This window comes from Hemicordylus capensis, chromosome 4 (genome assembly GCF_027244095.1).
Source record: "Hemicordylus capensis ecotype Gifberg chromosome 4, rHemCap1.1.pri, whole genome shotgun sequence".
In the NCBI taxonomy this organism is placed as follows: Eukaryota; Metazoa; Chordata; class Lepidosauria; order Squamata; family Cordylidae; genus Hemicordylus; species Hemicordylus capensis.
Window position 1 is genome coordinate 224,897,530 of NC_069660.1, and position 16,486 is coordinate 224,914,015.

The 16,486-nt window shown below is 40.9% G+C and overlaps 1 protein-coding gene across 4 annotated transcripts in view; it reads left to right on the plus strand.

The window, feature by feature from the left end:
• Window positions 1–16,486, plus strand: part of MBP (myelin basic protein) — a 214,827-nt gene that overhangs the window by 100,322 nt on the left and 98,019 nt on the right. For all 4 annotated transcript variants that reach the window (XM_053244441.1, XM_053244442.1, XM_053244438.1 and 1 more), the window contains exon 3: window positions 13,286–13,379. In XM_053244441.1, the coding sequence (XP_053100416.1) occupies window positions 13,286–13,379 (94 nt within the window). The remainder of the gene's footprint in view (window positions 1–13,285; window positions 13,380–16,486) is intronic.

Here is a 16,486-nt window from a genome sequence, read left to right on the forward strand (position 1 = left end):
CAGATCTCCTACTACAAGGAGGCCCCAGAAATTAATTTTGACAGAGCTTTGTTTAGTGTACTGTCCATGCAGTTGTGTTTACTCCATAGGTTTTGTCACCAAATAATGTGCAACATAAAAATCTTTTCAATGTGTCTGTTGGTATCTTTTGGAAATTAGCTGAGGGTTCTTTCTGGTAATACTGATTCTTATGTCAGTATGTGTGCATAGAATTTTAAATAGTTATTTGGAATTTGTTTTCAAATATATGACATGAAATAGAGTCTAATGGAAATGGTAATCTCCTGGATGCTATAAACTCCACAACAAAGCGGAATACTGGATCACTAATATGTCTACTCTATATGCATTTTTCTTATCTAATGAGAAGATTAGCCAGATATGTAAGAAATTACTCTTCTGGTATTTGCAACCAGAGTGAAAATCAATACCAACCTTTAACCACAAGATGTCATGAGACATTTGCCTTTGTTTCCCAGAATGATTTCTGAACTACTCTTTGAGCAATCATGAGGGCATGAGATTAGTTTCTTTCAATGATCAATTTATAACCAGTACAAAAGCATTCTCTAAAATGGCGTAGATAGGATACATCTTGGCTTGAAAGAACCCTGTTGGTTTGTTTACAGCAGAACAAGAATGTCTATTTGCTGATGAGTCAGCTCTTACCTGGGAGTGGAGGGCACTCCTTGGTATGGCATTTGGGTGAATCATTTTGTTGTAATCTCAGTGCCTTAACTTGGATTCATAGATATTTTATCTAAAACTGCTGCTGAAGAATCATGTGATATACTCTGGGCCGATCAGGTTTGTACAATATCTATCTGTCATTGTTAATGGAATATTATGTTGGACATGATGTTCTGCTAGCCTCATCTCCAGTTGTTTTTATTAACAATAAATAGAGTTAATAAAAAACAAGGAGATGTGGGTAGCAGAATGACCTATCAAACATAACATTCCATTAACAATAATAGAGGAGTTTGTACAATATATGGTACAATGTATTATTGAAATCTATATGAATAATTAATATTGGCTGACATCCTGAATAAATTACTTGACTGAAGTCATACTGAAATTAAATCATCCTTTAGAGTAACTCCTGAGTAGTGCTGTTGAGTGTCTCTCATATCTGAAGTCTATAGTTTGCACATCATATGTTTGGTTAATGTCTAAGATTAAAGTGAGATATCCGTAGAAAAATTATTTTAAAATAAGGGATTTTAAGGAATATCTGTTAGGGAGGGAAGATATTTATGACAATAAGAGAAAAAGAAAACTTTGGGAAATTCTGGTCTATACTGTATTCCTTCTGTACTACTAGCTTACTGTGCATCTTGGATAAACGTTTGGTTTCTGTTCGCATACTGTCAGTGTAACAGTTGCAGTCTTCTTTTTCAGTGTTAGCAAACTGTCCATTATATGGTAATTGCTGTAATTTTCAAAGAAAGGAATTAGTATGTAAATGAAATTGCTGACATCCATATCCTTGGAATAAGAAAGACAGGAACATAAATCGTTCTGTTAAGAAGGAAAGGCTTCTTCTTCTTCTTCTTCTTCTTCTTCTTCTTCTTCTTCTTCTTCTTCTTCTTCTTCTTCTTCTTCTTCTTCTTCTTCTTCTTCAGAGATGATTGCAAAAATGACCACCTTTCTCCATGTCCGATGTGGTATTGATATAGCAGACAACAGCTTTGTTTATTGAAAAAGGAATGTTCAAAATACACACCCACGAAGGGCCTTGTCTTCCGTTTTTAGGAGAGGAGAGCTGGTCTTGTGGTAGCAAGCATGACTTGTCCCCATAGCTAAGCAAGGTCTGCCCTGTTTGCATATGAATGGGAGACTTGATGTGTGAGCACTGCAAGATATTCCCCTCAGGGGATGGAGCTGCTCTGGGAAGAACAGAAGGTTCCAAGTTCCCTCCCTGGCTTCTCCAAGATAGGGCTGAGAGAGATTCCTGCCTGCAACCTTGGAGAAGCCGCTGCCAGTCTGTGAAGACAATACTGAGCTAGATAGACCAATGGTTTGACTCAGTATATGGCAATTTCCTATGTTCCTATGACTGTCAAAGTATATAGATGAGTTCACAGTCGAACAACTTTACAAAGGTCTCATCAGTATTTTAAATCTGGCCAGCACTGTGCAATACATTTCTTTCGTTTATCATTTTTATTTGTTAGTTTATCACTGTCCTATCCTGTCTCACCCCACCCTGCCTTGTCTCTTGGGTCCTGGGTTCCCCTTGAGACAAGGCAAATGCAGAGCAAGGCAAGGCAAAAGTGAGGCTGGGTTCTTGGGCATTGGAGGTGCCTGACAAAGCAAGTTGATTCTACATCACTCAGAACAGAGCAGTTCTTAAGTACCTCGGAGCCCAAATTACCCTTCCTGGGCTGTGCCTCCCTGTCTGGAGAGTGGAAGCCCTAGAGGGGGCAGCCTTCCAAAGTCTGGCACTCCTCTTCCACCCCACTGCTCCTGCTGAGCTTGTTGCTGGTGTTGGTGTGCAGATACCAGGGGGTGTAATGGTGTGGAAGAAGCTGGTTCTGTATTGGGCTCATGATGTTTCCCCAGAGAGCTCAGTCCCTGGATAAGCAACTTTGGGGGATTTCAGCACCAGGACTGTCTCAGGTTCTGGTCTGACGTCAAGATCCAGGGCTGGAACTAATGCTGGTCCTGCCTCCTCAGATTCTGGTCTGGTGTCATGATCTAGAGCTGGAGCTAGTGCTGGTCCCACTTCCTCAGCGTCATTCTCAGAATCACCACTGTGAGTGGGGGCTGTGACAGTCTGGGCTGTGAAAATCACCGGCCTATCTGTAAATGCACTCAAGGTGGCCACTGTCAACCCAAGGGTCAAATCATGCATCCCCCTACTAGAGAGCCTTGAGCTGGCTCATAACCCTTTCTGCCAGTGCAACCCTACAGCTCCCCAGCGGCAGGTGAGGTGAGGCAAGATAGGGTAGCGAGCCAGAGGTAGGGCAGAGAAAGACAAACATGCCAAACCTCTCCCAGCTATGAAACCTTTCTTGAACCGGAGTCATCTCCCAATGGTAGCTCAGCTCTGCCTCTGGTATTTGCATAATCCACTGACACACATTATGTTAAGTGCTGTTCCCCTGACTGTTTTTTAAAAACTTGGCAGTCGGTGCAATCCCATGTATACTAGTGGTAAGACCTCTTTTGCATTAGCAAACTATAAAGCATTTTGTGTAGAAGAGCTTTGCACTATTTCTAATTGCCTGTCTTCTTTCATGTGTCCTGATTATTAACAGGAATCTTTGTACCCCTATAACAGAGACATCTCTTTCCATTTCATTAACTGCTGTATACTTGTAGTTGATTGCTCTACAAAATCATATTATAATTCTAACCATCCATTTTTTCCTGCCAGTGTTTTTAATGTGTTGTTTTTGCAGAGTCATAGACGTAAGACCCATTACACAGCGCTCTCCGATGGCTTTTATTTCACAGGTTTTTAATTAGGCTGCCAGCTTTGTTCCTCTCTCTATGGTGGAAGAACACTGTGGCCACACTTTTCACATTTGCCATCCAAAATGTACTGCTCCTAATCTAAGGACAACAAAAAGCTAGCTCCTCTGACTCCCTTCAGCCATGGCCATGTAACTGGGGGATGCATCCATGTGACCAAAAGACTCTGCACTTGCATATGGCATAGGCAATAGGTTAGCTGAAGCGTTGTAGTTAGGGATGTGCACGAATGGCTCGTGCAGGTGCAGGCAGGGTGGGGAGTGGCTTCCTTAAGGAGCAGGTAGTGCCACACATGTACAGCAGCCATGTGCATGCCCATGCCGCATATGCAGGCTGCAGAGAACAGTGCTGCAGCCATGTGTGGCCTTTGCTAGAGCGAGCACCACACCTGGAAAAACAGCGGAGCAGGTAAGGACTGGCTTACCTGCTTCTTAAGTGAGCTGCTCCCTGCCCCGCTGAACTGCCCCATCCGAGCCGGTTTGGCACTTCCCAAAGGAGGCGCCGAACTGGTACATGCACATCCCTAGTTGTGCGGGAAAGAAATGGGAAGAAATAAACCCAAAGCCCCTCCGCTAAGTCACTGCTGCTGATGAACACTACAGTTGTAAGTGAAGAAGGCTTCTTCTCCAGAGGCTGCTTTTTGCCTTCCTGTCTATCAAGTGTGATGCGCAGAGGACTAGTAAATTATATTGGCCACAATTAAACACATAATTAAGCATCAAAGTGTGCTTCCAAGCCCAGATGATTGCAGTGGCACTTAAGCGTGCTGTTTTGTGGCCAACTTTATTATTACCTCCACCAGTAGAGAATTGGACAGGAAATCTTGTTGACCTGGGATTTCTAGATGTCCTAGCAAAATATTCCATCACATATTTTTATCTTACTCTATAAGTTGGGATAAATATATAGAGTGGTATAAAGCCCTCTGGGTCATTTTATATGTGAGTCATCTGTTCTTCACAGGACTACAAGGGGGTAGTGGTTATCCCACTAAAAATTCCCCTGCTATCCCACATATCTTGAGAGAAAATCATATATCATTTGATTGTTGGTTGCAGTGCGCCAGTGTTTGAGGTTGAAATTTAAAATGTAAAAAGCCTTCCAGTTGGCATTAAATGAATAATTTATCCCTCCCCAATTTCCCACTCATTCTGCAGAAGTCAGTTAAGCTTCCTGACATGCATTTGCCACTTAATTACTCCACCAAATGAGTTCACCCCAATGGGGCAATATTACTAAGATGATTGCACTTGCCCGTGTTATGGTGGTGGAGGGAGAAAGGAAAGAAAGAATTATAATTATATTTATTTTGATTTACTCCATTGTTTTGGTTAAAATGTCAGGGTAGGGTGCATTGAATCCATACTGTATCTACACTTTTGCCCCTGAAGCAATTAACAGTTTCCAGAAGGAAACCCAGGTTTTAAATAAAAAATTTACAGGCAAGAATCTAACCTTACAATTCCATCTGAATGCTGAGTTTATCAGTGAAGCTTATTATTCATTCATTCATTCATTCATGCATGCATGCATTCCAATTTCTATACCACCCTTCCAAAAATGGCTCAGGGCAGTTTACATTAAAACAAAACAATGAAAATAAATTAACAATTAAAAAGAGACTATAAAACACCATAAAACAATTAACAGTTAAAACATTCAAAACAGTTTAAAAACCCTGGAAAACCAGGCTACAGCAAGTTAAGAACATTTACAACAAATTAAAAACCCTGAACCCTTATTAGGCTAAACCCTTATTAGCTAAAGAAGATTTGACTTTTTAAAATACATTTTAGAGTTCCCCTTCAAATCTTTACCATACACACACATCACTCCAGGAGCTACCTTCAGCAATGTCCCAGCATCATGAAGGAGTTTTTTTCCTTTCATTTTCCGCTGTCAGCTTCTTGGTATAAATCTGGATGAAATTTTTTGTTGTTGTTTTATTACTTTGCCCTGGAAACCATTAATCTACAAGGAACTCTGAGCAGATGTTTATATTTTGCAGCATTTCAAATGTTCTTGAGTCAGGAATGTACAGGTTTGTGTCTCCAGGACTATGAAACATTAGGTTCAAAAGTTAGTCCTCAAGTACCATAAGCCTTTTATGCACACAATCCCTGCCGGGGAGGGTGGCAGGTGAAGGGGGAGACATGATTCCACCACCTTCCCCCCAGACGATCCGTTGTGTTCTTGTGGGTGCACTGTCACACAGCCACACAATCATTGGAGGCCAGAACTCATCCTGGCCACCAGGAACCCCACAATGCACCATGTGACATGTTGGGGGATTCCCCCAGGGGGGTGTTCCTGGGGATTCCTTGGGGGATTCCCCCAGGAGTTTGGCACTCTTGGCACCCAACTCTGTGTATGCTTGGGCTGCATGCAGCCCGAGCATACAGATAACCCCGGTGCTGGGGTTAAGGGTATGCTTGCACCCTTAACCCTGGCCAAAGGCCAGGGTCGAAAGTAAGGTGAGGTGGCAGCTCTGGGATCAGCCCCAATCCTGGCACTGCACACGAGCAGCCTAATCAAGACTGCTCTGCCCTAGCCTGGATTAGGCTGCTCGTGTGAATAGCCTTAATATCATGTTCAGATGCTTATATTTAGGTAAACTCTTTCTGTCCTGTCAGAGTAGCCTACATGGGGTTCTTCAGCAGTCTCTCATTCAGCATTCTGAACTGAGCATTCAGCAGTCCTAGGCCTGTTTTGCTTCAGTGATGGAAACACATCAGACATTTTCTGGTTGCCAGTAAACTCTCAAGCCACTTGATAGTCTGGGAGGTTTACCCCATTTCAGCCTAAAGTTATGTTCTGTGCTTGGAGATTGTGGTAGAGCCATTTAAACCTTCTTGTGCCCCCAAATCAGAGAGTATATCAGTGGTACGTATCACAGGATAGCCTCATCACTACAGGAATCTCAGCCAGAACTAAGTAAATGCCTAGAATTACACAGCTGTGCCACATCATGGTCTGAAGAATTCACTGAGGTGGTGTGCTGGTCTAATTCTGACAGGAGAGGAACATTCTCTGGGACCCTACCATCCTGTGAATTGCTATCCTTGTACATTTTTGTTTGCACCTTGTCTGGTGATCTCTTTTCTCTCACACATTTTCTTTTCATCAGTCTTCCATTATATTTTTTCCATTCCTTAGTATTTCATTTTATTCATCTCCCCCATCTTTTATATGTTCATCTTAGATTAAATGCCTGCAGGGCCTTATTCTTTTAGCTGTTGTACAGCACCTAGTTATTTAACTACTTGATGAATAGTCAATATTAATATTGTACAGAGGCTGGTTAGGTTGAGAATTCCATTTATATGCTTAAATAGTGACTTTAAAATGGTTTGTATATCACACTGTCTGAGGGCTTCGTGACAAAGTATGTGCAAATGTGTGTCACAGAGCCCCAGTGGTTTTTCTTTTAAAGAAAAGTCATTTTGGAAGAAAGGGTTTTGATGCTGTGGAGTTGATGCTGCTTAATCTGTTCCCAACCTGCCACTTCTCTACGCCAAATTTTGTCTTTCTGTCTGTCTTTCTGTCTGTCTTTCTTTCTTCCTGTGTCAGGACTCTTGTTATGTGCATTTGTCTGTAATGTGCAGTTAGCCCCTGAATGACCCAATAAACGCAATGCAGCTTTCTCATCTCCTGTGTACAACAGAAAAATGATATAAGCCTTAAGTAGTACTGTCCTTATAGGGCATTGTATATGATGTAATTTTAATAGGATATGTTGCTCTGTGTTCATTATGTTGTGGGTTTATGTTTTAAAAAACCTGTTATTAAATTCCAAAGATGGTGCAAAATAGAAGTAGAAACAGATGAATATCTCAATAATGTTGAGACACTACTTTCTGAGGAAAATGGCCCAATAAATGCTTAACTTGTCCTTTTAATTTCAATGGGACCACTTTAAGTAATTCCCTCAGTACATCAGCCGCTCTCCCTACTTCCCACTGTAGACACAGGTTGCTAGACCAGATAGATTTTTGGTCCGATTCAGCAGAGCTTTTTCATGTTCTTATGTTTTTCTATATCTATACAGATATACATGTACAGTATATGGCATGAAAAATCTAGGCTTCCTAGAGGATGAGGGCATAATTTAAACCTGATAGCTATTTTAATAAAAGGAAGACAATTAATTTCTCTTTTGATTGATCTTTGGAATTTAGAACAAATTTCCCCTGTTTTACATTGATAGATCATTCAGAAGGATTAATTTCATAGATCTTTTTTATCGTGAAAGCCTGCAGATACAGAATTAAGCACAAGAGAGCACTAGAACATTTAACACTAGCTTAGGAAGATGAGTAGCACTTGTTAGAAACTTTCTGAAGCTCAAGAGAGCACAAAGCATCACTGAGACAGAAATAACTCAAGGAAGCATTGATTCATTGAAAGAACAATAGCTTTTATTCTGGATTGGTATGAAAGAAACTTGGCATGTCACCATAAGTAAGGCTGCCACTGAACGGTCACTGCCAGAATATTTCTAACTATGTTTGCCATTTATCTTTTAGACAAAACAGATGAATGAGATAGACAGCACACTCTCCTAAAATAGGCTACGTTCACATGAGCAGCAACTTAATTTGACAAACCCATAACATGCTAGAACTTTTGTTTTCTGTAATGGCTGACTGAAGTCTGGTTGCTCTGGAAAACCACTTCTGTTGTGTCAAGGCTTCAGGTGGTTGTGGTATTGTCCTTATCATGTGGTAATGACTTAGGTGGTCAGTCATGTTGTGTGACCCTTGCATCTCCCTGGAGGCTGGCAGTGCCAGCATGCAATCTGACCAACCCATAGGATGTCAAATCATAAGTTACCACAGTCATGTTGATCCCTGACTGCGCCGAAGCTATTTTCTGTGGCAACCACACTGCAGATTGTTACAATTACTACAGTAACTTTATTATTAGCCCTCAGAGAGGAGTTCAAGTGAGTTACAGCAGGTATATGAACTCCTTTGGAGTATGTTTCCATACTGCTGAAATATTTGTGCTTTTTTTTTTCTGAGCAAGGCATACTCCATGTTTCCCCTAGATACCTCTGGGATGTCCTTGCACAACTTTACCAAAATACAACCATCCTTGAGGGGAATGTAGCATTGAAGGAAAAGTAGAGAAGACTCTTGCTCAACCTGTATGGGAGTACTAAGACTCCGAGCTTGTTAATGTCACTGCAGCCATCTTCAAATAGAATTAAGAATATATTTGGGAATAGATCACATGAGGTCAACAATTTTAAGAAGTCAGCAGTATGCCATTTGTTGCAGACCATAAAAGAAAGGGCCACTTTGGGGGTGGGGGGACCTTCCGTGCAAGAGCCATTTCCCACTATGCTGACCTCTGCAGAGTACTGCACTTTTCTCAGTGCTGGGAGGGCCCTTTAAGAGAGAGAGAGAGAGAGAGAGCTCTCTTAGCTCTAGGAGGTAAGCACTGAGAAGGCTACTCTTCCCAGCATTCTTTGCACATCTTCCAAGATAGTGCAGGGCATAAGAGAGCTTAAACAAGCCCCCAAACACTGGGCAAAGTAGAGTACTGCACAGTGAGAATGGTGTTCTCCACATGGTGCCTGGGGGACTGTGCAAAGTATTCAGTTTTGGCTGAAGTTTTCACAGAGGCCCAATACACAATTTGTCAGGAAGCTGCGCTTGGGGTTGATGAATGCCACCACTGGACCCCAGCCCTTACAAAGAAGATCACCGTGCTGTTGTCAATTTCAAGCTGAAATTCACACCTGTGGTACTGGGGGAAATATCTGTGCTACGTATTATCTGTAAGAAGCGGCAACCGTAAGAAATGGCAAAAACTCTTAAAAGGTTTGATGCAAATGATACCATAAATGAAAGAAGGCAATTTCCAAAGAGAAGTGCTGAATGAAGAGTGAGCAGATAGACTGACTCGATATTTCTCTTGTATAGTACTAGTGGTCAGCCACCTTCTTTGTGATCCTGAATTACACACCTACTATTAGTCACAAGGAACAGATAGCTGTCATTTTGAGAATGAGGTTCATGGAGGAACTTTTTCTGGGATTCGTTCCAATGAATGATGCAACAAGTTGAACAGTAACAAAGACATTTCTGTAGCCCTAGGATGAATGTCTTATAGGGAACTCTTAAGGGGTCTGGCCATTACATTGAGCTGAACATGGAAGGAAAGAAAGCCAGAATGTACAATAGCATATATAATTGGAGCCCAGACCTATTTGTTCTTGCATGAATCTGCTTGTCACTGAAGGACTTCATTGTTCAGAATATCCTAGCAATTTGCAGAAGATTTGCAAAATCTATTTTCTACTTGTAAGATGCTCAGCAGCCAGCAGACTAATTTGCACATGGTTATATAGAAGGGAATGAATCAAGCAGGTGAAATTTTCAAACTGGGGTAAGAAAGATCCTAAGGTTCTGGCTTTGGGCAAAGCATTTTTTTTTTACACCTTAGTGTACCCGAAGGTTGAGAGAGACCCTCAGTTTAGCTGATGTGGATAGAGGGACATTTTGAGCATGCAGCAAAAGTTGGTATCATCTCTGGAGAACCAGAACCAGCTGTTATTCAGGAAAAGCTGCTGGGAAACTTTTAATTGCTTGTCTATAACCTACAGTTTCCTGAATCTTGCAGTAACAGTTGCTGTTAACCAGCTTTAGAAAATTCATTGAAATTAGCTCCTCACTCTCCTCACCACATATACTCAAACATGCAAACAATGTAAGATTTAGTAGAAATCCACTTCTGAACAACTATTCTAAATTGCTGGGCATGGGGGAACTAGCATTTTATTTATTTTTTAAATTGTTCCCTGTAGAAGTCCCATCAACATGACACCTTCTTCCCTTGTTTGGATGATGGTTAGAATTTAGGTATCATAATTTATTAGGAACTATATCTCTAAATAATGGGGAGCATCCAGACTCCCATGACTAAGCATCATTGAAATCGAAGTTGGTCATGCCCATTAATTTCAAGGGAACTTAGTCATCTTAGTTAGAAATGCTGCCCAATATATTTATAGATTGATATTTTATATCTGTATCTACAAGCAAATCTTTTGTGCAAGTCATAAAATTGTCTCTACTTTCATCTTATTAATGAAATAATTAAAATGTCTGTTAATTCATGAAGTTACCTTCATAGACATTAATTAAATCATCATAGTGGTAGACTTCATAAAGTGGACACAAGTGGTTGAGCAATTTAAGCAAGTTTGTAAATATAAACAATGTGGACATACTCCCAATTTCCTTTTGTGGCAGAATAAAAACACTGTTAATTTAATTTTAGTGGAAATGTAAACCTTGTAAAGATAAGATTTGAAAATTGCATGATTGATGTGATGGAGCATTGAAGTGATCGATCAAAAGCATGTGACGAAGCTCTTCATTCAGCTGATTGGGTATGAAGGGAATATTCTTTTCTTTAAAGTATGAGCAATGGGTTGCAGGCATGTTAGGACACTAGAAAGGATAATTTTCTGAAATTCATTTTCTGAAAGGTTTTTGGTTTCCCTTTGGTTCCAGCAGACAATGTTCACAGCAACTAATCCCCACTAGTCACAGGGTATACCTACAAGGGCTTCTTCATTTACTTCAACAGAGAGGCAAACTTCACACATATACATTGGGCAAGATCCAGACAAAAGCTAGTAATAATTAAGCATGACTGAAATAAATGAGTCAAGTTGGTCATAACTAACTTGAATAAGTCTTAGGTTAGTTATGACTAACTTGTATCAATTATTTCAGCAGGACTTAGTCATGACTAGTTTTAGTTTGGATCCTGGTAATTGGCTGGGGAAGTACATCAGAGCTTACTTGGGATTATAGAATGTGAATATAAGGCTATCACCTTTGGAAGTGTGCTTTTTAATTAACTGGTTTTAATTTCTCCTACATTCATACATTCAATGTAAACCGCCCTGAGCCATTTTTGGAAGGGAGGTATATAAATCAAATACATACATACAAAATTGGAAACATGGGGTAAAAATCCTCAGTCAGATATGATACCAAAGGTGGACTGCTAATTAGCAAACTCATGCAGTTGCTTCAGGCAATGGATCAACTGCCTCTGCCGACCTATTGCCACCCCCTATCCCTCCCACCCCCGGCAATGGCATGCTAACCATCACCACTACCACTCTCCCCATCACTCTTCCTCCACTGACTAACTAGGGAGCAGAGCAGAAGGAAGTGTGGTGAGCACATTTGGCCTCCATAGAGATGCTGTAGGCCAGCATTCTACTGGCCTTAATGACGTGTATTGAGGCCAGTAGATTCTCTGTGGAGTCAGTCTAGGCCAGCACTCTATTGACCTTAATACACTTCCTTTCTCCTCCTTCTATTCAAAGCATAGTGGACAGGTAGGACGATGGTAAGGAGGAGGGCAGAAGCTCCACGTGCTGCTATCAGAGAAGGCAAGGTTGGCCTCTATCAGGATGGAATGAGAGGGAGGGGCATGCATTAATGGGAGGCAGGAATAGCTGCTCAGCACACTTTTCAAATTGAGGTGGAGGAGCACCCACCACTGTGTGACACAGTGGAGGAGAACCACATGCCAGCAATACAGACAGCAGGAGTTGCATTGCCTCACTCTGCTCTTCCTTTGCATCGGCACTTTGGGACCAGTGTCAGTGTGGGGCTTATCTCAGGAAGTGGGGATAATAAAAGAGAACACATAATCATCAGCAACATCTTAAGAGAAATGAACCATAAGCTCCCATTGCCTAAAAATGAATGTGGCATGGGATGGAAGTTGAGTAATATAATCTAAGATTATATTTTTCAACGTCTGAAAAATGCTTATGTGTAATCAATGCTAGCCATTTTTCCTTGTTGCTGAAATAAATAAATTATATATATATATATATATATATATATATATATATATATATATATAGGGAAGTTCATCCTTTGAAAATCACATGTATGGCTTGTGGGTTGCATGTGAAAACTAGTCAGCCATTTTTTAAAAAAGTTGATCCTAAACAAGCATCTCAGCCCTGACAAATGAGGTCTCCGTACTTTGTGTGAAAACTTGTTTTCCTCTTTCTCAGAAATGCCATACCCTTTAAAGGCAAGAGGAAAGGAAGACCAAGAGGAAAGGTGATGGGAAAGATGGGGCAGGTTATGTGGAGGCACAGCTGGCTTGCACAACTGATGACCTGCTTGACCAAATGCAGCCCATGGCCTGCTGCCAGGTTGCTGACAATCTCTCTGCCCCAAGCAGACAGTAAAGCCAGGTTTATCAAACAACTAGTGGACACTATGCGGGCTGTGTTTGACTTGGTTGGCCACATATTGTGCAGAAGTGGACTGGAGTCCACTGAAGCTGATACTGCAATAAATATGTTAGCCTTTAAGGTGTCATGACACCTTTGTTGTTTTTGCTGCATGGCTAACCAACTGTGGCACATGGTTACCACAGAAGGCACCACTTTTTCTTTAACTATCACTAAATCAACAACTCGTATTTTTATTGCTTTCATATCAGGGCTTATGTTTGAGCCAGGAGTTGGCATTGGAATCTTAATGCTTAGTTTTAGAACCTGTTTTCAGTGCTAACACTCAGCCCAGATGAAGTAATAATATAGAGAATGCCTGTGACCATGTGTACAGTCTATTGTATTCATCCCAGATTATTGGGATTAAGGGTCTGAGTGTGACTTAACAGTAGTTTTGACCTTTAGCATCTTTCGTTGCAGAAATGAAGCGCTACCAAAAGCATTACATTTGCTAATCAACAAACATGTTTTGTAGATGCATTCTTAAATGAACTGTGCAATGTATCTTTTCAGAATACTGAAGCAAAAGTGGAAGAAGCTGAAGATAAAGTAGACCCCAAAGCAGTCAGGCTAACCCAGGAACCCTCAGAAGACAATGAAGTTTTTGGTATGTAGCCTTAGAGCTAGAAGCTTTGTAAATACGTTTTACACCCTAACCTCACCATTGTGTATACTATTAATAACAAAATTCACACATCTGTTGCTTGGTTAGACGGAGTCTATTTTGCCAAAGATTTGAAAATACTAAAACTGCCGTTCTATACACCTTTACCTATTGAGTAGACTTCTGAATAAATATGCACAGTATTGCACTGCATATCCTTGAATCTCAGCTCACTGACTGCAAAGAAAGTTTCATTTAAAAGAATGAAACTGAGACCTAAGTAGATGTGACAGAGGCAGTTGTATGTGTTTAGATGCAAAGCTGCCCCAATAACAAAGAAGAAATTAGTGGGACGTGAGTTTTAAAGCAGATGGGATATGTGGGTGGGGAATGTAGAGCTGCTTGAGATTCTGCAAAGAGGGTTCTGTATTCCTCACATGTGTATCACTTCTGTTGAAATCTTAAGGACTTTCAGAATGTTAAACACCACATTTTGATTTGAGAAATTTATGTCTAATAAGATGGAAAGTACAGTTCCAGTGAAATGTCTGTTTACTTGTCCTGTAATATCTCCTGAGTGTGCACAGAACTTTTTATGTCATATTAATGTAATATATATAAATATTTATTATATAATAGATTGCTTTTCAGCAACAACATTCTCAAAGCAGTTTATGTAACACATAAAATAAAAAGATGGCTCCCTATTCCAAAATGGCACACATTCCAAAATGAGATGCAATGGAGACGCCAGCAAACAGACGCTGGAGAGAAGCTGTGCTGGGTTTGAACAGGGATGATTGCTTTCCCCTGGCTAAATACAAGAGAACCATCACTTAAAAAGTGCCCTTGGCCCAGTTAGCAGAAGTAGGCCTTACGGAGCACACCCAAAATAGCTGCACTGTTTCTCCTCCTCTTCCATCCCACTCCTCACACCCAACCCAGCAAGATCTATCTATCTATTTACAGTGGGTATAGGAAAGAATCACCCCCTTTGATAGAACTTAAATTCTGGTTCCCTTACATCCTGAAATGAAAACAAAGAAAATTCCCTTCACCAGCTGTACTTATCCAATGCAACCTATAACATCCAACTGAAAAACATCACAATTACAGTCCAGCAAAAGTGTCAGAGACAAAAAACAAGAATTACTGAGATTGAAAAAGGATCACCCCCCCAATGTCAATATTTTGTTGAACCACCTTTTGCTTTAATAACAGCCTTGAGTCTGTTGGGATACTTCTCTATCAACCTTGCACATCTAGACGGAGCAATATTTGCCCACTCCTCCATACAGAACTGTTCAAGTTCGGTCACATTGGATGGTAGGTGTTGGTGGACTGCTATCCTCACTGGATCCGGTCGGCCCTCCAAACTGGATGGAAGAGCAAGGAGGAAACTGGTAAGAGAGGTTACCAAGAGGCCAATGGCCACTCTGAAGGAGTTAAAGGACTTCATGGCAAAGAGTGGTTGTTCTGTGCATGTGACAACAATTTCACGAGCGCTCCACAGATGTGGCTTGTTCGGGAGGGTCGCAAGGAGAAAGCCACTTCTCAAGAAAGGCCACATTAAAGCTCGTTTGAGCTTTGCCAGAAGGCACCTTGAAGATTCTGATGCCAAATGGAAAAAGGTCTTATGGTCAGATGAGACCAAGATTGAACTATTTGGCCTCAACACCAAACAGTACACCTGGCGTAAATCCAACGCAGCTCACCATCCACAACACACCATACCTACAGTGAAGCATGGAGGTGGCAGCATCCTTTTGTGGGGGTGTTTCTCTGCCTCAGGGACTGGGGCCCTCGTTAGGGTAGAAGGAAAAATGGATGGGGCAAGATACCGTCAGATTCTGGAAGAAAACCTGCTACCCTCTGCCAGACAGTTGAGGATGGGCAGAAGATTCACCTTTCAACATGACAACGATCCGAAGCACACAGCAAAATTGACCACACAGTGGCTGAAGGAGAAAAAAGTGAACGTCCTCATGTGGCCCAGTGAGAGCCCAGACCTAAATCCCATAGAAAATCTGTGGAGAGATTTGAAGATAGCAGTCCACCAACACCTACCATCCAATGTGACCGAACTTGAACAGTTCTGTATGGAGGAGTGGGCAAATATTGCTCCGTCTAGATGTGCAAGGTTGATAGAGAAGTATCCCAACAGACTCAAGGCTGTTATTAAAGCAAAAGGTGGTTCAACAAAATATTGACATTGGGGGGGTGATCCTTTTTCAATCTCAGTAATTCTTGTTTTTTGTCTCTGACACTTTTGCTGGACTGTAATTGTGATGTTTTTCAGTTGGATGTTATAAGTTGCATTGGATAAGTACAGCTGGTGAAGGGAATTTTCTTTGTGTTTTCATTTCAGGATGTAAAGGAACCAGAATTTAAGTTCTATCAAAGGGGGTGATTCTTTCCTATACCCACTGTAATTATCTATTTATTCATTTACAGTATTTCTATCCTGCTCCTCCAATGCAATACTGCTTAGAGTGGCTCACAAAAATGATAAAGCAATCAACAGTATGACAGTAAAAGAAAACGAAAAGAAAAGAAACACATGTTGTGACATCATTACAGCATGAGTGTCCCCATCCTTGGAAATGAGAGCCAATGAGACTGAACTAGGGCTGAGCAAAACTGCACTGACAGCATGTCATGCATTGTGATACATTACTGTATACCAGGGTAGAGAGGGAAAGTAGGCGGAAGAGAAAAAGGGGCTGCTGATTTGGCAGTAGCCCCAGTCAGTGCGCCATAATGTTTATTTCGAGACTGAATGTGTTTAAACATTATTTGATTTGTTCAGGCTTTGTCTTTTGTTTTCAAACCACCAAAATGTAAAGTAAACCAACAATGTTAATGAACCAACATATTTTACACATCTTGAAGGCAAAACTATGGGGTGGGGGGAAATTAGAGTATTTAACATGTGCACATTTTGCTGTATGGGTATTGGCGGGGGGGTCAACTTTTCAACAGGCAAAGCATTATTTGGTTTGCATGAAGATGATAAAATGTAATTCAATATTAAGGTAAATTACTATAAATTATTGAATTTAACTCATTTGTACAACCAGATGCTGTGTAAACTGTGTTTTATGAAATGT